Raw genomic sequence first — 20,563 nt, forward strand, 5'->3', positions numbered from 1 at the left:
TTCCAGGCAACTAAGATGTACATTTTTTGTATCTGACATCTGAAAAAAAAAAAAAAATGAGACCACAATCTGTTCTGTTTCTTCCCTTTTCTAAAGCACATAAATTAAAGTGTCAGTTACCTCAATATACAACAGTTCAGTGAAAGAAAGGGGCTAAGGGGCTTGTTCTGTTTTTACAATTCAGTGTCACCTGTTATCTGAAGCATTAGCTAGAGTTTTAACTAGACAACTTTCTTACAGCAAATAGGAAAACTCAGAACTTAGGCTGTCCAGAAAAATTCAAGAAATTTCCACTCCCTGCTCTCAAACTCCACTTCCTAATAAAGCATCAGAGTAACATTTTCCTGTTAGAAAACAAAAGACCCCAAAAACACTTCAAACACACCAGGGAAACACTGTCTGTACCATAGAGTTTAATAAACTCAAAACATTATTGGTGCAACAACCTCCTCTTCTACAACTTTAACACAGAACCTGAATTCATGTTATGATGAACAAGGACAGAGAATGCTGGACTATGGGTGGCCTTTGGTGCCTGGGGCTGCCCAGTGGCCTCCTGGGCAGATCTGGCTGAGGCCTTTTCATGATTCCCTTGCTGAACTCAGCTCAACCCCACCTTGCACAGCCAGGACTGGAATTCAGATGCAAGGACACTAAGGACCCTCCTCTCACGCTGGTGCTGAGGCTCAGCCCTTGTCACAATTCAGCCAAGTAGCTCTGGCTACCACCCAATATTCTTGACTATGGATGGTTTCTGTAGGTGGGGGAACACTTTATCGGCAACACAGCGAGGCCTTTGATGGGGGGTTGCCCTTGCCTTTTCCCATTACGGGGCATGTGAGCACTGTGTGTGTGGGGCTGCTCCTCATGAGACTGCTTGGGAGCTGGTAGGAAAAACCTGTGCTCTAGCACAAGACAGATCACACACAGAGAAATGGGAGTTAGGCAGAAACAGCTCAGATGGCTGATACATCCATCCGTTCCCTAGCACTGAATAGAAAACCTCTGATCTAGGGGAGAAAAAAAAAGATGGAAAGAACACAAAATGAAGCAAAAACGTGACCTTTACTGCTTTTCATCTTCCACAGTTTTGACTAAAGAACCTGACCTATAAGTGCAGCTAACTCCAGAGACCGATGTACTCTTTCACAGTCTTGTGTGTGTGTGCAGCACTAGAACCAAGTCACAACTACAGGTGTGAAGGAACAACGTCACAGTCCTCAGAAGACCTGCTCTGTGCCCTTGCCAGAGCTTGAGTTTGCTGATAAAGTTAAGCAAAGAAGTTCATTCTTCTTGAGCACAAAAAAACCAATCTGTCAAACCAGCTTCTATCACAGAGAGATTCTAAACTGACATAAATAATTATAGTCTTGATTAAAAATAATATATTATTCTAGATTTTTGGTTCTTTAGTTCTCATGTAAAACCCCTATACTCTTGACATCTAGGAACAAAGACAAAATAAAAACCAGGCACTTGCTGTGCCTTCTCAAGCACTATTGTGGTGTTTAAGGGACACAGAGGAACTTAACAACTGAGATTAATGCCTACAGTGGAAAACAAGAGGTGTTCTTCATGCCGTTGGCTTTTTCAAGTCTCGGATTTGCTTAATCAGGTAGTTCTTCTCATCAGTGAATTGTTCGTCGTCCGTCCTTTCTTTCTGGAAATTGCTCAGAAACTCAATTAGCTTGGGTTGGTTTTTCAACAGGATCTCCACAATAGGCTGTGTTTTGTTTGGACTGGCCACAAAAACCTAACATGCAAACAAAATCAGGCACAGACAGACAGCGAGGGGGTGGGGACAGAGAGAGAGAGACAGAGAGAGAGAGAGAGAGAGAGAGAGATAGAGGAACATCAGTCACAACATCCCCATAAATTGCTTTCTAACGAGTCTGCTGAAGGCTGGCAGGCAGATACTAGACTGCTACACACCTTGTCCCAAGGCAGTCAGACAGGAGTTCAAACATGTTGGTTCGACAGCAAATTGAAGCAAAACTATGCCTGCGTGTGGTATCGCTTCCCTTTCATTTTGGTCTTTGGTGATAAAAACTTTTGACTGTAAACCCAGCTGTTGAGAGGGAGCTATCAATATTCTCAGCCTCTTCCCACCCACAAGACAAATACACAGAAATTAATTATCAGGAGAATGGAAAAGCTTTGTGTCAGTATTGATATCATTTCCATATTAAACCAGGCCTAAAATTAGATTTGCCAGCTTTGTTTTGGTTTGGAAAAGTATGTCAGAGGCCTCACTTCCCTCTGCCTAATCCATTCATGGGAGCATGGAAACTTACAGCAGCAGGAGCAGGAGGGTCGTGGTGTGTCCAGCACCTCTGCAGCCTTTGCTGACCAGAGGAGGGTGGCAGTGCAGGAAGGTGACATGAGACACAGATGCTCACCTGGCACAGCCAGCCCAGCACCGTGGGCTTAGTGGCCTTCTTCAATGCTCTGACTCTTCTTTCTGTAATCTCTAAAGCTGCAGTTTTCCAGCTCTGAGTATGACCCCTCATGCCACAACACTGTTTCTTTAACATTTTCTCTGGGTTAAGTGCAACCCTTAGGCTGGTTGCAAAGGGCAGCAATGAAAGGCTCTTTTCAGGGACCTCGGGATGCCACAGAGCTGGGGCTCTGGGGACGTCAGTCAGGAGGGGCAGATGGGGCGCGGGGCTGTGGTGGGAACACACGTGTAGAGCACCCCAGCCACCCCAGGAGCAGCTCCCACATCTGGCTCACACCGAGGTTACCATGGCTGGTCAACAAACACCGCCTGAGCGCTTGTGCAACGACAGAAATAACTCCAGTTATTCTCTACCCAATGAGAAGAAATTAAGGATGGACAGAACTGGAAAGCATCCAGTTTCCCTCCAAGCCTGTCCAAAACAGAATGAAAACATCTGCTGACAGTACAGAAAGGCATGTTGCCCTGCCGAGCACAGGCGGCACCACTGCTGGCTCCCAATCTCGGGCTCTTCTGCAGGTCCCTTTGTCTCCCCTGAGGTTGTACCCACAGGAGAACCTGGGCCACATCCAGCTGCTCAGGGAGGAGCTGTGCTACCTGATGAGAATCATGCACTCTGTGCTGTGCTACAGCCTCTTGTCCTTAAGACAACACCTGGTAAAGGTGGGGCAGGGTTCAGACTGGACCCACCATTAGACTTCATACTCCAGAATCAGAGGATGTTCTAGAAGTGGTGGGAAAAGTGCCACGTTGGGGGAACATATGGAAGGAGTGGGGTTCAACACACACCAACAGTACCTCACTGAATACTTCTGCTCAAAAAGGAACCTAGAAGTACTTTTTCATTTCACAAAGGTGAAGCAAAGCATCTTCTCTTAAACGCCGGCATCCTGATGCTAGAATAGTCTTAATCTCTGTCTATGCTTTTGTCTCCTCTGGATCCCTCCTCCTCAGATGTTCCTAGGAGTCCCTGCTGCAAGGTACTTTGCCCTCTGCTGTGCAGATAGAGCTGCAATCTCTGCCATGCTAGGTAAACCCTCCCCAAATGTGCTACAGTTTTCCTTGATCTAGTGTCCAGGCCATGGTCCCAGTGACAGTACACTATCTACAGTTATACACATAGGCCTCCACCTTGTCCTTCTCTAATTACCCTGAGCTATCATCCTAAATGATTCCTTTTTATTCCCCCTTGCCATCTAAAACTTCTCAAGTGTAGCACTAACAGCCTCCATTCCCAAGGATCCCTTCTGAGCAGCCACTTTCCTGCACAATGCCTGAAGTACTCACAGGGCAGCCCTGTACCAGGGACACATCTGCCTGTGCGTGGGATGGCCAGTTCACAGCTCTCACTTCACCTGAGGGACACTCAAAAGCTGATGCATCTGAGAGCAGCATCACCTCCTTTGCAAATAACTTTGATACACTGATGTTGGTGCATTTCCTCCCCTTAGACTGGAGGAAAAAGGGTTTGGGGATGTAAATCTGAATATACTTTACAGCTTTCCAGTCTGTGCTTTATCTAAGGAACATGAATCTTGAGATCTCCTGAGTATGAATGTTTCTCTCTGGAGAAGGCTGCAGCACTTCATGCTCTCAGCTGGAGCAGCCCCAGGATGCAGCTCCCTGTGTGCTGACCTACAGCAGGTGATCTTTCTGAGGGAAGACAGACACTTCCAGGATTTGGACTATGATAAGCCCCCAGTCATCTGGATGAGCTACCTTGGGGCAAAGCAGGATGTAAACCTACAGGCAGGGATTTGCTAATCTTTATGAGAAATTTTTATTTTGGAGTTTAGTTCCCCCTTGGTGATGAGGTGAAGAAACAATCAAATGCACTGGCAGGATGCACATGCTCAGACATCCTCTGATGACAATGCAAATGGAAGGCACCAAAGAAGCCCTGACCTTGAAGTGCTGAACATCTTCCTTCAATGAGTATTAGGCCTCCCTAATATTTGTCTGAAGGGTGACTCTCAAAATGAAGAAATCCGAATAATTCTTCTTATAAAAGCTCTCTGCTCTGCAAACAGAACTGGAAGGTTGGTGGTAAACCTAGTAAATAGTATTTCATATTGGACCTACCACTGGTATTACCATAGCAAATAATAAAGAACTTAGTTTCATAGAAGCCATCACATCCTGTTTATCTTCCTGCTCAATTATTTATAGATTACAATCTTCCCCTTGCAAAACTGGCAAAGTGAACGTTCAAACAAAGATCATCTCAACTGCCAGTCTTGCTCAGTGTCAACAGGGACTCGTAAAGAGAGAATGTTCAAGGACCAGAAAATTCCTGAAATGTTATTCAATAGTTTGGCTAAGCAAACAAAATCAATTCTGCCAGTATCAACTGACCAGTTTCACAGAGCCCAGGAGTATGACCACCACAAGACTTTTTGTTAGAAAAGGTCCCCCTCACTCAGAACTCTGCATTGGCATAGAGATGGCAATCAATCCCTAAAAACAGAAACATTATTAATGCTATCTGGAACATTTCAACTAAAATGAAGTTGGATCAAACCACAGAGAACTTGGTGTCACCTGTGGTTTTATTATGAAAGGATCTATGTTCTAGAGCACTAAATTCAGATAGATGAGAGAGACAGAAACCCAAAATGAAGACAGCACCCATATAAAAAATCCAACTCTAAATATAACTGTCTCAAAACAGAGACAGCTTCCTTTCATGAGTATTTGCAAAAGGCCTGGAATGAAAATCAACTCCAAAGCTTCAAAAGTTGTCCAAAGTGGAACAGTTGTTACCTTCTCCATTAAAAGTCCTAATGTACTTCTGCAAACAAACATCAAAATTATTTGATTAGAAAATTTGACCTTATTTCCTTACAATTAGTAACCAGGCATTACCACCTTCAGGGGCAAGAGCAGAGCAAGAGCAATTACAGGATGCTCCAGACTGAGTATTTTAGGACTTACTCTGGGGTCATGCACAATGTGACTGTCAGGACACTGCACACACAGAACACACACTGTTCATGCTGCTCATAGCACAGTGCTTCACATAATAATCCTTGCCCTTTAGATTATGCAGCTGAGAAACAGAGAGGACACATCGCCACAAACAAGGCCTCAGCTTCGTACCAAGAGCAAACTGTCAGTATGTTCAAATTAAGTGAGGCCGTTTGCAGAGCAAGCTGCAGGAGGTAGCTCGTAATGTGCATGAAAGAGAATGGAAAAATGAAACTGAGGTCACAAAACACAGTGTACCCATTCTAATTTTAGATTTAAACAGTAAAATATATCTTGCTTAATGTCTCCTTAAGAGCAAGAAAGTCACATAATCCCAGCTCACTGCTGCAGGGTGTTTTCCTCAAAATCAGCAAATTGTGAAATCCAAGAGAGCTGTTCCTACCCTTTGTTTGTGAATGTGTGAGGTCAAAGGAATCCCTGCACCACATTCACACACATCTGAAAGATACAGCCTCCCCTACAGACAGGCAAACTCAGAGCAGGCTCTGCTAGTGGAACACATCAAAAATCCACCACAGCTGGAGAGCCCTTCCCAATATTTGATCCCCAAAGTGAGCACGCTCAAGACTGGTCCTTCTCTCCACTGAAATCACTGCAGAGAAGAACCAGTGATTCTCAAAGCCTGCAAGTCTAAGTGATCCCCTTGGATTATTATGAAGGAGGAGGGAAGGGGTGAGGTGTGTTAGCTTTTCCTCATGCTAAAATACTGGGTAATCCTTATGCATACGTTTCCTGGGACATCCAATTTCGCAAAGCAGCTGCAGGCCTTTAGGATGGTGCTGCAAGGCAGAAGGTCCATTTTGTTTCAGGCAAAAGAAGAGATGGGGCTGAGTTAGGAGGAAGATCAGCCATCTCTGAAATGGAGAATGGAAAGAGGCACTCCAAGTGGGCACTTTGTCTTCATTTTCCCACTCACAGTAAGTTGGATGAATTACATATTCTCAGAGCTTGGGGGCATTGACATTTTCAGCCACAAAATGTTCCTCCAAAGTAAGTTTGCACTAGAAGTGCTCATCACTTTCATCTCTATCTTACAGTTTCAAATCTGCAATAATTAGAAATCGCCTCAGGGAGTAAGAGTCATAAGCCTTTTTTTGGGTCAGCTGGGGCATGGGAGTGTTGGAGTCTGGATGCTTACAAAACAAACACTTTTTCATTTAAACTGTGTCTAACTGGTGAAACATCTAAATCAGGTAATTTAAACCCAAATCTTCTGGCAGCTCAGACAGAGCAGCAAGTATTCACTTCTCAGCAGACCTTTGATTCCAAATCACTGTGGTTATTCTACTGTAATTTCAGCCAGGACTGCATAGGTATTTTGCAAGCATAATTTAAAAATGCAGGCACAGTTTAAAATTTATGAGATTAGAAGCTGAGGACAAGGTTCCTCTCCCGGTAACATCAACATGGAATATTACAGATGACAAGAGAACCAGGCTGAGGGACATGAACCCAGAAACAGGAGGCAGGGACACTGCAGAACAGGGCACAAACAGCCAGTCTCTTAAATATGTAAGGATTTCAGCTGTCCTCAAGAAGTTAGAACCCAATTTAAGCAGTGAAATCAGAGGGAAAAGAGCTTCTCTGACTCTCTCTACAAAGCTAATTCACAGTGCAATTTTCTGTAACAAACCCTGTAACAACCCTTCCCCCTGGAGAGGATCTGGGTATGTCCAGGGAGCCCAGACCCTCAGTAAGGAGGATCCTAAAAGGGGAGCTGCTGCACCTCTACAGCTACTCTGTGGTGTGCTGCTGGTGGCTGTGAATGAGCAACTTCCAGTTGATCAGGTTCTGCTCTGAGTCTGCAGCTGCCCCACAGTGAGCACAGTGTTTGAGGCAGTGTGAGGAGTGCCATGGGAATACCTTGGCCCTGCTGAAATGCTGCTGACTGGTACCACTGGAGAAGACCAACAACACCCCACTGTCTGAGGACAGGGTTTGGCCCTTTGAACTGAAGAGACACAACACCACTGTTGCTCATGGTTTGTTTTGCTGGCACTCCAAGCATTATGTCCCCATGGCAGCAACTGCAAGTGGTCAAGCAAGGATGAGCCTGCAATATCCCCACTCCAACTGGAAATGGGATGTGACATAGTGGAAGGGAGGAGTGGGAAAGCAGACTGGGAAGAACAGTACTGTATTACATGGTTGCACACTGGAATCCTTTTACATTATTCCAAGTTCTTTTGAATGCCTCCTAAAAAAAGTGAAATCAGCCATTCCCAAGGCCTGGTCCATGCCTATCATTAATCCAGGAACAGCAACTCATGTCTTTCATAAATAAAAATCTTGCATTTATTCACAGAGCAGCTAAGAAACCCCAATCCTCCAATACCTTCTCCCCACTGGCATCTCAAAGGCTGCAAGTGTCTGGAGCCAGACCGCTTGCTTATCTTGGAGCCACACACCTCCTGATAAGGAGGAGGAGGAGAAGTTACTCACAGTGGTTCAGTTGACTGGAGGAAGCCAGCAAGGGAACAGCTTACCAAGCTGCTTATTTCACACAAGGAATTTTCTTTTAATCCTCCTTGAAGCTTTTTTGGGTTTGTTGTTTTGGTTTTTTTTTAGAAAACTTAAAGCTTTTTGGAGAAGCTGCACATTCTCTAAGTCTCCACACTGAAGATCTGAAAGCTTTTTTTCCAAATCAGAAATGGCATAAGTACAAAACTCAACTAGTCACCCTGAATTTGTGGAGGGTATTGTGACCTCTTTCCAGTCATTTGGTGTTATCTGGTATCTTTCTTAGGCAGCTTAGAAAAGGGATATCCTTAGAGGCTCAAAATTCCTCTTCTGGTAATAATTAACAACTCTATTTATAGTTTGAAATTAACATGTTCATTCCAAATTAGAGTTAGTTTTGCATAACAATCTGACTCACCTTCTGTTCCAGAGCAAAGAACTCTTGTGATAGGAAAATGGTAAACTTCTAACTTAGTAACATTGATCATCAAGAAAAAAGGGACACTGGTTGGGTCTGGTAATTTTTTAACACTGCATTAATGTCACTGCAAAATGATGGAAGGGTAAAATTCATTTCAAGCTCAGATTTATCAAACCTTTTTAATACCTTTAAAAGCATGTTGCTTTTGCACTGATGCCCAGCACACCTACTTTTAATCTTTAGATAAAGATTTAAGATTATTTTTTTATCTTTACCCAGAATCACATTGTAAAATGATCCAGGAGTGGGGAGAAAGTCCCCTGGATACTACCTAGAAGTTGTGTATTTTGCTACCTGTAGTTCATGGCTACTTGACTGACTACCCCCAGCTCAAACCAAAATGACACTGCTTTAGGTCTCACCTGAAGGCAGGCAAACAGAAATCCAAGGTTGAGTGATAGAAACATTTTCAATTATGACACTCTCAAACACTGCAAGTGACTGTAAACCCCAACCTTTGCCTTAATTTTCTGGAGTTCTTCTTGCCCAACTTGAAAGACACTTTTATGAGAAGAGAAAGTCTGCCACCTCATACTGGCTCACCTTGAACACATGGAATGCTTCAAACTGAATGTTGGGGCTTTTATCTCGCAGCAAGTTCATCATCAGCTTCAGGTTTTCTGGTTTGCTGATGTATTTTGTCATGATGGCGAAGTTGTGTCGGTCCAGAATCAGTTCACCCAGAAGCTGTAAGCACAATTAGAAAAAAACCCACATTTTTTTCAGTTAACCACGTCATTTTTGAATGCAAAGAAAGCAGCAGCCTATTTCAATATTTGCTTAAGAGGTTTCAATGTCACTACCTTTAAAAAAAAAAATAACTAGACTTCTTATCATGCAGTGGGTTACTTAATACTCAACAATGCTCATCTCCTAAATACTATAGAGAGGGATTCTGCATATGGGCTGGTGTGAGCAGCTGGGACAAAAGCAAGTGTAGTGCGGCTGTCCCTTATTTCATTCCCATGTTATATTCACACCCTCTGCTTCCATGTGCAGGCCATGTCACACTTGGTGCACCAGACAGAGACTTTCAAGTTCATTGTAACCCACTTTCTGAACCAAAGCACAGATCTGAGCTCAGAGGAGAGGTGATAGCGCTCGCTCCATAGAAATGGCCCAGTGCTTCCCCAGAGGTCCAGGAAAGAAAAGACACAGTGACCTCCTGTGCATTTCAGGAAGAGCATCACAAGCCCTTTGCTCTTTTTTTCAATAGAAAAATGGCTGCTCCATTGCTATACATGTACCTTGATATTCTGCACAACAGAGAGTACAAATTTAGGAGGAAAGTGCTGAGAGACTTTACCTTCAAAGATTGTCTCTTTGTTACATAATTCTCAGAATGAAGGAGTTTTTCATAATCCTCAAAGATCTAGAGTAACAAGAAAACACAAATACATCAGATTCACGTCCATCCTCTCTTCTCTTGGTCCTTCTCACCCCAGAGGAGCAGCAGAGGCTGCAGCAGTGCCACCCTCTAACACTTCACTGCAGTGCCAGGCCCAGCTGCTCTTGGCTTTTCTCTTGTCTCTTGGCTGGTTATCATGCACTGAATTAACGCCCAGGAACACTCCTCTTCCAAGTGCTGCAGAGGGGGAATACCACATATGGACTGGATGGAGCAGGGGCTGGTGTGAGCCAACTGGAATAGAAGTACGCCTGGACAGCCTTCTCCTGCAGAAGGGTGACTCTGCTGCCAGGACGTGTGGGTCCAGCACATAACATCCACTCACTCAGATCATGGTCATGCCTGGCTGTGTGACATAATACAACACCCCGAAATGGTGATGGGGCATCCCAAATGCTCCTTTTGTGAGGTGCCACCTCACCTGCCTTCAGCAGCCTCGCTCATTAAAGCTCTTTGCCCAGGGAGGGTCACTAGGAGCAAAGTGTGTGCTGGCTTTTGCAGGGATGACCAAGGGGATCTTGTGCTCAGGAAGACTGAGAGAGAAGGCTGCAGTATGTTCAAACCATCTACCCAACAAGTGGGCAAAATCAACACTGCTGTCCAATAGTCACCAAAAAAAAAAAAAACAACCAGCTTGCTTAGGCAACTGATACTTAAAAATTTAAAATGTCATATAAATGTAGAATGGGGACTGTTCCAGTGCAGTGCTTCAGTATTAAGAGAAAAGATTAGCAGAGACACTTATTTTGCTCCAGCTAAGCTGCATTAGTGACTCAGCAATAATAAGCCTGCTCTTTATTTAACCTTTTTGGTAATCAGAATGAAAGAAATTTGTCTTTTCATTTTGGCAATGAAATAAAGAATACCTCAAGTAACATGAAAACATAACCCACAGTCTAATTCCATGATCTGTATCAATCCAATTTTAGTTGAATCCAATGGAATTTTTCTGACCCACATTTGGTCCAAAAGGGAGCCAAAAAATTAAAATTAAAAACAGCAACTAAGGGACTAATTGCCTTAGGAAGATGATAGGAATACTCAGACCTCAGTTCCTCATTTAGGTAAATGTAACTTCCAGTAATGCCAGAACTTGTTCCAATAACACTTCTCCTCTGTCCCAAAGTACAACAAATAACACTGGTATGGCCCTGTCAGTGCTGGGGTATCACAAAACTGTTTAAAACCATGCACAAATTTTCTCCTGTGATCTGTTTACACAGGAAGTTTCAGTTCCATTCACACTTGAGGAGATCTAATGCATGCAGCGAGGAGTAAAACTTGCTCTTAACCTATGAGTTCTCCAGAAACCTTGGTGTTTGTCCCCAGGTGTGGGCAGAGGGCATATCTGCATTTCACAGGCCAGGTGTGGATTGTACTCCAGTACAAAGCAGTGTTTGATTTTGCAGTTCTGTGTGAGGAGTTTATGCAGAGCAGGAAACCACCTGCACAGTTTTTTCCAGCCAAGCCAGAACAGATTTTTTAAAAAGACTTTTAGCGTTGATACTTACTACATCATAATTTTGTTCCAGAAATTCTGCCACCAACAATTTGTGTCGTGTTAACAGGTCCTGGGGAAGAACAGAGAAAAAGGTTACCTGAGAGAGTGAGTGCCTTTGATTGTCCCTTGATTCTCAAATGTATTTCAGCACTTTTGAACAGAAGGCATTTACAACATTATTTCCATAGACAACATTGCATTCATTATGTGTTTAGTAGGACTTTAGGGGAGAACTCAGTTAATTAATGCTAAGAGAATCAATATAGAGCTATTCTAATACTCTTTCTTTTTATTCCTGTTTCCCTCCCACCTTTTCTTGTTGTTGTTAGGTCACAGTGCACAGTACGCACATGAAACAGGGATGGGGAAAAGGCAAGAAATTAAATTAATCCTTTATGGAGGATGAGCTATGGTCTCCAAGCCAAAAGTGATCCACATGCTACCCCACAGCTGGGAATAATGCTAAGCCAGAACTGCTATTGCTCATCTCCAAGAATTCAACAAGGAAAACTCAAATTCAGACACTTTATATACATTCAACAATTTAATAAGGAAAGCTAGGCACCAGCCTAATCTAAGCCATCCAGGCTCCCTCCATCTCCACTCCCTTCCCTGGAAGGAGTGTCAGGTAAGTGGGATGAGTCCCTTCTGTAGAGCTTTTCCTGCCCAAGGTTTGCTTTCTGACACAAAGCAGTAGTGGACCTTTCAGACAGCTGGACAGACTGCCTCCCATTCCAGAAGGCAAACTAATCTAAATTTAAATTAAAAGAACCTTTCCCACAGAATGGGGATGCTGGTGCTCAGTGACAGAGTTGCAAATGTTCAGCTCCACAAGAAATTGAGTCTTTCAACTGGATGAATAGCTACAAAATGAGTAGCCAGTGTGAGGCATTTAAGTAAGATTTTTATCTTACTGGTTCTTTTAAAACATAACATTGATCACAAGAAATGCCTGATGAAGTCCATTCAATCTGGTATTTTTCAGTGAATCAGTTTCTGCTCTTTTTCATAATCTTTTTCTTGGTTTCCCTACCCGGGCAGAGACTGAAGCTGATGAGGAGCTCTAGCAGATGGACAGACACATCCTCCCAAATAAAAGAAATCCTTCACATACTAATCCTTTAATTTATTTTTACCATCAGTTATAAGAGAAAAGCAGAGAGTTACAAAATCCAGTGCCTGTTTTAAATACATCCCTTCATTTAGCAGGACTGCAGTGACAGCAGTTTTAAAGGCTGACTGAAACATGTGATTCAGGAGCTTTTGTGCAGGGCACTTAGAGGCAAGTATAAGTCCTTCAACAGGGGGCACGAATGAAATATAATCCAAAATGAGTTTTTCATAGGAAATGAAAAGCAAGCTTCCTCCACAAGGAAGTGTGGAGCAGCAGCATTCAGCCAGCCTGTTCCAGCTGCTGCTTGCACCCTCCACACCCAGCTTATACCTTGAAATACAAGCCCTCTGCATTTTTAACAGCTCTGTCTCCTCTCTGCAGTGCACCTGGATAACTTTAATTAAGAAGTACATCTCCAGATCATCAAAAATTCCAGTGCTTCCCTACTATAAATATCCTCAGACTTTAATGCACATTTAATTAAGCCCTCCTCTGGTGCATAGACTATCCAAGGCTTTCAGCTCCAAACCAGACACCGTGGTGGCAACTGCAAATCCAACATGGGGACAACAGAAACAAAAACGTGAGTTCAGTAATCCAGCCAGCAAACAATCACAGCACTTATTTTTCCATTATTAGAAATGAGGTAGCTCCAAATTTCATGATTCAATTGCTTCCACATCACTTCTTGCTGTTCCAGCTATTCAGAGTAACAGACAAACAGGAGATGAGATGAGATGAGCAGCTGGTTTATTTCCAGAACTGACCATGTATCAGGTGCTAAGAGGCAATTTCAAAAAAACCTAAAAATGCCATTTATACATTTCCCCCAAGCATTTTAAAAGGCGATTTCTGTCCTTTGTCTGAGGATGAACTGCCCTCATACTCCTCTCTTTCCAGTGCATATGAGGATGTAGAATCCTATTTTTAAATCCTGCTAAAAATACACTCTGTTCACAGGGGACAGAAGTACATTCTACAGCTGTAGATTTGTGAACAACATCCACCCCTCTTTTTTTGGGACGGCTGTAACAGCCTACAGTCCCTGTCACAGCTTAATTCACCCTTGTCCCCATCCTGCCTCCTGGCTGGGGTGAAGACTGTCCATCACCACCAACACACTCTGCTGTCCTGCTCAAAGTAGGACTTGGGGAGAAGATGCAAATCTCTTCTGTCAAGCTGGGAACTGAGTCCAGGAGCACTTTTTCTGACCAGAGACAAATATTCTTCTGAGCATAGAGTAAAGTACCAGAAACAGAAGATTTAAATATCTGTTATGTTGCATTTTTATACCTTGCCTGTGTTTTTGTGCTACTTTGAATTTCATAACCTTTACCTAATGGACACCACAACAGTGAAAACTTAAAATAAGGGAAAGATGCTGCAACTGATTAAGGGGTGATTTGAATTGCTAATCCCGCTCAAGTCATTACTGAAGAATGCAACGTTATCTCCATTATGCAAATCCTTATCCCATTCAGTAGGTTTGTAAACACCAGCAAAAAGCCAGGTTTCAGTGTATATAGAATCACTGAGCTGAGCTCTAACATTCCTTACAATTACTCCTGAGGTCTATCTAATCATGTTTCTAATTAGCTTTGAAAGGAAAGAATAAACAATGTGTTTCCATGACAGCAGGGAGCTCAGTGATAGAAGAAAAAAAGGAGTCACATCTATATTTAGAAGAGTCTTTAACTAAAAAGATTTTCCCTCAGCTTTCTTAAGCTGTTTTTCAGAAATAAATTAATCTTCCCTGTATGTGAAGTTCAAAGGCATCAATTTATTTTTTTTTCCTCAAAGACTGTACTGGCACCTGGTGGGAAGGATGCTGGCCACATACAAACTCCAAGAAATTTGGCAACCTCACCCAGCCTCATTTTTAATACAGCACAAACTCTACACAGTACACTCTGCACTCCACAGAGCCTATGCAGTGCTTCCACCTACTTAGCTTTTAGCTTACACTGAACCATGGGTCACAGAAGACTATGAATACATTGTAAAATAATCAGCAGGCGTGGCATTAATCTAAACTTGACTGCTGAGCTCAGAAGGGACAGCAAAAATGACAATGATTTCAAATGTTGGTTTTAAATGGTGTCTTCTATTTACTCGTGTGGTCATGATGGGCAGTGGGTTTGTCTTGGGGGAAGGCAGGGAGAGAAAAAGGTTATGCATTTTACAAGAGCTGCAGGTAATACATGATTAATTTGAGTTTTAAATAGTAGCATGAAAGACCATAGGTTGTCAAGGTGAAGAATGTTCATTAAACAGAGATTTACATTTCTCTAAAGATTCTTTGCAGACTTGATCACTGTTGTGAATCCTGCTGCAATCAGATCAAGGGTTAATTAATTACATCCTTTACTGAACAATAAAAAAGCCACCCAGTTCAAAGCAGCACAATGCTCAGTGATGACTTCTGATGGAGTGCTGCTTTTGACATAAACTATGATGCACATATTAAATAATTTACCTTGAATGTAGCAAAGGCATCAGAAGCAATATCAAATGTTGACATTTCCACATATTTAAAAAAGTCTCTGAACTGTTCTGAAAATAGTATGATTTTGGCCAAGGGTTCATGGCGGATACACTCTCTCAGCATAATTCCACAACGTAAGGCAATATTTGGGGATTCATATCTGGAGAAAGAAGAGAAACAGAAAACATCAAAACACAGAAGAACAAAGATAAACAGGCACCTTTCTAGCAACAGGGAACTTTGTGGTGCAGGGAGCACATGTGCCAGAAGGGACACCACACGTGGAGGGCAGCTCCCAGCCACAGTGCCATACCCAGCTGTAGGACCTCATCCCAAAGCTCAGGAGCAGACACACAGATAAGGCTGCCAGAATTCTTCATTGCAAAGCTCTCTCTTCCCAAGTCAAAACACATTTCAGTGTAAATTTGCACTACACCTCCTCTCTGTGGAAAGACCGTAGGGACTGTGCAACATTTCAACAGAGCTCCTTCACCCTTTTGGATCTGTGAGAAAGCACTGCCTGTACAATATAATAACCTCCCTTTTCAGATTTAATTCTGAGAATTTAAATCTCCTCAGCTTATCCAAGAAAACTGTAACACCTCATGACCATCCATCACCTCCCACTCCTCCTCTAGAGGACATCACTCTGGAGTATTAGTGAGGAAGACAGGAAGAGTCTCTCCAGTCAGTCTACACAGGATTAAGCTTTTTGTAAGTCTGATTTTTTTTCTTTTTTTTTTTTTTTTAGTTTAAGAGGAATTCTGCTCAATTCCTCTTCTGCAGAGTCTCTGTCTGTGTTCTGGACACAAGCACCCATTCCTCAAGTTACAATCCTGTTACGGCAAAGGCACTGCAATAGCCAGGAGCACGCACATATCTTGCCCTCAGAGAAAGGAGGGAGGGAGGAGGGAGGCAATTCTGATCATCTTCAGTTTCTGTAAAGTCTTGATTTCTTTAAAGCTGAAATTAATCTGAAACAAAACTGTTAGAAACACATTTAAAAATAAAAAGGATGAAATCCAACAGTCAAGAAGGACTTAATTTTAAGTTCTTCCAGCAGTCTGCCAGAAATCATGTGAAAGTGGTTGAAGTCCAGGGGGACAGAAAGCACTCTCTGTTTCAATAAACTGGTTATACTATATCAGAACTGTGCATTATCACCCAGAGCTTATCAGCATCGTTTTTCCTTTGCACAATTAATTCCTATCACTAGGCCAAAAGAAATACAATTATAAGAAAGGAAGAAAAATACAAAAGGCCATCTGTGCTGTAAGTGAGTGGGCCCTCAAACTTAGCACCAGCATGCAATTTAAAAGAATGGTAGTGTTCTGCAAGCATACCAGAGCTGCATACTTCAACCTGCTGTCAACAATAGTTGGCTTAATGAAAATGGATTGCTATTCCAAACAGGCAAATGAAGCTTCCCACCCTCAAGGATATGCAGGCACTCAAGCCCCTATTTGTTTTGGTTTGGGGAAGCATTTGCAAACTTGAATTTCTAACTCTACAGACAGCAGAAATTCACTGATGTTTCCTATTGAGGCATCAACTCCATTAACAGGAATATTAATTTTTAAGAGAAATGAGGCAGAGCTGCTCCTAGGAGTGCAGCCAGGAAAATATTTAATAGTTGGCTAATGAATATTTTGGTTGGAATAAAAGCAAATTACATTGTTTCCAGCACAATAACTTTTAAAAACATTAAGTATCAACAGAATCATTCTTAGTCAAATGCTCCATTATCTGGAAGTGGGTTATGGACCTTTGGCTGTTCACATGAGCAAGGGAAGTTGAGTTTGGCACCTGGAATAAGCCTGGAAGAAGTTTACAGGCTGCCCAGTCATAGCTAGTATGTCCTTTGCACCCACACTTAAATGCACAGCCACCAGGCAGGAATGATAGAAATGTGTTTCAAAATCACTTTTAATGAGTAATTAGTGCTCTATGCTGATTAATTCCCACAGCAGAAAAAAATACTGAGTTCTTCTCTGTCTGGATGAACTTATAATCTAAAGAAACCCCCACACAGTGAATATTGGAGACAACTAGAAAATTAAACAATGGCCTTGAAGTATTTCAAAACACTTATTGTAGAGTTTGAAAGAGGCAAGACTGAGAGCAGAAATGCATTTCTGTGTAAAGGGAATCATTCTTCCATGGTTAGTGAAGATGGTACAAGGTGAGGAGCACAGACAGGAGATTTGGAAGGCATCAAGGCTGGGAGACACAAGGTGTTAAACAGATATATTCTGATCCGACTTTACACTACTTGTATAGCCTGAGTTTCTCCTTGGATGAACTCAAGGGGAATTCTGCAACCTCAGCCAATATACCATTAAAGCTGTAACTGGCCTAACTATCTAACTGTGATATGAAGAGGCCATCACAACACAGTATGAAGCAGTGTCTAGGGTAGAGATAGCATGTGGCATGAGCTATATAGATATATATATATTCAAAAAGAAGCTTCTAAATGTGTAACTTGAGAGAAACAATGCAAGTGCCATAAACTAAGTCCTCAACAGTCACTTACCTAGAGGGAAAATATTTTAAATTACAGAGGACCAAAGTTATTTCTGGGCTAATTCAATAGGCTGACACCAGAGAAAAAAATTGGCCCAAATACACCTGGTTCTCTGTGTACACCAAATACTGTACTCATCTGAAATCTTATACACAAAGCCTGCACTCAGAAAGTAAGATGCTATTAAAGCAAGTCCTCATGCAGCAGCAAATCACCTGCATGAATGAAAGGAAGAAAATAAAGAAATTAACTATGTGCTGTGCGTTTTTTGAAACTGAGAAGATGGAAGCAGGCAACAAGTAAACCTAAGCCTAAAAGGCAGGAACTGTTATCTCAAGCTGGCAGTTCCACTGGAGTATGAGACAGGAAACACTGGGTGGGAGCTCTGACTGAAAAGAGCTCACATTGAGCCACATAAAAGCAACCTTTTGCTAGCGGGGACTGACGGGGGCAGAGGATATTTTGCATCCAATAGAAATACAATGTTCACAGTAGTCCTGGGCCATTTATTTTATAGTCATGGTAGAGATGATTTTTTTTTCTCTCCAGGTAATGTCATGATGTCATATAATAAACACAAACTGGCACAAGTTAGCCAAACCCATTTCCTTTAAGCAGATTTTGATTTCCTGTATTTCCTGTAGCATTATATAAATATATAGCTATATAATATAAAGGATATAATTAATTCAGCATTAAATAAATAAGAAAACATGTCCTCAAGTCACATTTTCACATGGTGGTGTCTAACACGAGGTGCTTGTTTCCCAATCCTACAGCTGACTGTACACACGCACCCCACGCTGTGGGCATGCAGCAAGCTGTGTGTCCAGGGACCTGCTCTGGCTGCAGGCACAGATTTTAGGTCTCATTTTTAGACAGTCCCAGCAGCAGAACACAGGCAGGGAAGGCATCATCACGTCTGACATCATTACAGCAGCATGTTCTGCAGCAGCTGCTCAGGCTGGGCAGGACTGACTCTGGACCTCTGCTGATGGATTCAACCACACTTTTTAACAAGACATTCCAGAAATGGCAATTCTGAGCCAGTGCAGGGCTAAAGAGGGCTGGTCAAGACATCATGAACAAGGAGCCCAAGGACCATAGACATGCTGCTGCATGCAGCAGCATTCTCCAAAAAAAGCATCTAAGTGATGTCATTTAAATTCATCCACTGACTCAGGTCACTTACTGTAAAATGTCTGTCAGAAGCACATATGCATAAAAACTTTACTATCATCTTAATATTCTTGGTTGCTACAGATGCCAAAGAAAATCTGGGACATAATCCAAAAATATTTTTTATCTTTAAATAAAGCCCAGACATATGGTAGTGATACATACTCAATGTGCAAGATCAAAATGAGTGAAAACTGAAAAAAGCAAAGATAGAGAAAAGGGAAGAAAATGATTGTATATACATAGGAAATTAAAAATTGTTTTTAATAATGATGAGAGAATTATCATCACTGTCCTGAGGTTGAAAAGACAAAAAAAAAAAATTAATGTTGAAAGTTGTGGAGTTAATTACAGAAATAATTTAAAGTTGTAGTTCACTTGTGGCCACAAGCATTGGAGAAGTCTGTCCCACAGGCACAACTACTCTTTTAATGCATCTTTGCTTCTCTCTGTTCTACCACACAGTGCTCCAGTTTGACGGCAGTTATTTACAGACACCACTGTTGGTCACTCCTGCAGTGCAAAAAGGTCTAACTGAACCTGAGCAGTCACCGACTATGCTACACATGAGCTTATGGTGAGAAATTAATTATATATCACACGGGGAGCAGTCAAAAACAACCAGCACATAATTATTTCAACATGAAGTTTGGTGAAGAAATAACAGCCAAATGAAATAACCCGATCATTAACAACTATAGAGTTCCATAGAAAGAAAGTCAATATGAAAAAATACAGTTAGAAATATGGAACAAAATCTTAAAATCCTTTTTTTAAAAAGAAAAATAAAAGTGAGAAAGTAGATCAACTGCAATACCAACATGTTCCAGGCAATGCTCTTAAATGAAACTCAAAGTACCTACCCTTTTAGAAGCATGAATAGGATATGTGGATGGGCACTAATGTATTCCACAGTAGGGCTGCGTGTGCCAATTTGTCTTCTCAAGATGTTGTTGAATATCTGGGAAACATCCTTTTTGCCCTGTTAAAGAACCAAAATATATCTTTGCTTAGAAAAACATGAGCAAACAACCATTTACTATAATACTGATTTAAAGTACAAATGAAAGTGAAAACAGAACAGGTCAGCCTTTTATTTTTTTCTCCATAGTCTCTCTGCCTCATATTTGCTGTTTCCACAAGAAGGCTTCCTCCTCCAGGCAGCTCTGAAGGCTCCTGACTTCCCCACTCCTATTTGCACCTTTTTTCCCCTAAGTGAAGATGTGCATTCCTCTTACAGTGTCAACCAAGTCCCTGGCTATTTCAAGCAGCAACACTAAAGCACCATGAAAGCAAGCCACTACCCCAAGTCAAGCATGCTGTTGCCGTGTGTGCTGTTATTCCCGTAGCCTCCAAATGTGAGTAATCGAGCTGGTACCAAATCACTGCCACACTGCCAACACTTAAAAAGCTAAAGCTTTTCATTAGTCAAATGCAAACAACTCCAAGTGTGATTACATTTCTTAAAATCAGGGTTGAAATTAAGCTGTTCCCATTATTTACCATGAAAAATGAAGTAACTACTCCCAGTAAAACGGCTGCATCACAAACGTGCCCCTGCTTTAATCAAAACTGAGGTCCTTCTCTTTGTCCCAATGTTGTGCTGTATGCACCTATCTACACAATCACATTTTGTCTTCAAATGCTTCCCTGTGCAAACAGCTTTCCGGAAGGTCTTTCCAAATCACATTCTATTCAGCCACAGGGTTCACCAATGCATCTTGCATTAGAAATCCTCCTCCTCCCCTGCACAGCAGACAAATTGATGTGTGAAGTTAAGGGAGCTGGGAGATGGCTGCACTAAGGACCAGTAACCAAGGCACTGAGTCAACAGCTGGTCACTATGCACAGGGCAAGCTAAAGCAAAAGGTCACTTATAATCTGTACATGCTCATTGATCTGTCTTGGGAGGACAAACATTCCTTGGCAGAGAATTTATTAAATGTTTGAAGCCAAGGAGCA

General features: G+C 42.1%; 1 protein-coding gene across 7 annotated transcripts in view; it reads right to left on the reverse strand.

Moving 5' to 3' along the window:
* Window positions 1-20,563, reverse strand: part of CAB39L (calcium binding protein 39 like) — a 61,516-nt gene continuing 40,953 nt past the window's right edge. For all 7 annotated transcript variants that reach the window (XM_058849758.1, XM_058849742.1, XM_058849751.1 and 4 more), the window contains 6 exons: window positions 19,465-19,583; window positions 14,887-15,055; window positions 11,307-11,366; window positions 9,694-9,759; window positions 8,931-9,074; window positions 1-1,753 (listed from right to left, as the gene is read on the reverse strand). In XM_058849758.1, the coding sequence (XP_058705741.1) occupies window positions 1,574-1,753; window positions 8,931-9,074; window positions 9,694-9,759; window positions 11,307-11,366; window positions 14,887-15,055; window positions 19,465-19,583 (738 nt within the window). In that variant the 3' untranslated portion in view covers window positions 1-1,573. The remainder of the gene's footprint in view (window positions 1,754-8,930; window positions 9,075-9,693; window positions 9,760-11,306; window positions 11,367-14,886; window positions 15,056-19,464; window positions 19,584-20,563) is intronic.

The sequence above is a fragment of the Poecile atricapillus genome, chromosome 1 (assembly GCF_030490865.1).
Source record: "Poecile atricapillus isolate bPoeAtr1 chromosome 1, bPoeAtr1.hap1, whole genome shotgun sequence".
NCBI lineage: Eukaryota > Metazoa > Chordata > Aves > Passeriformes > Paridae > Poecile > Poecile atricapillus.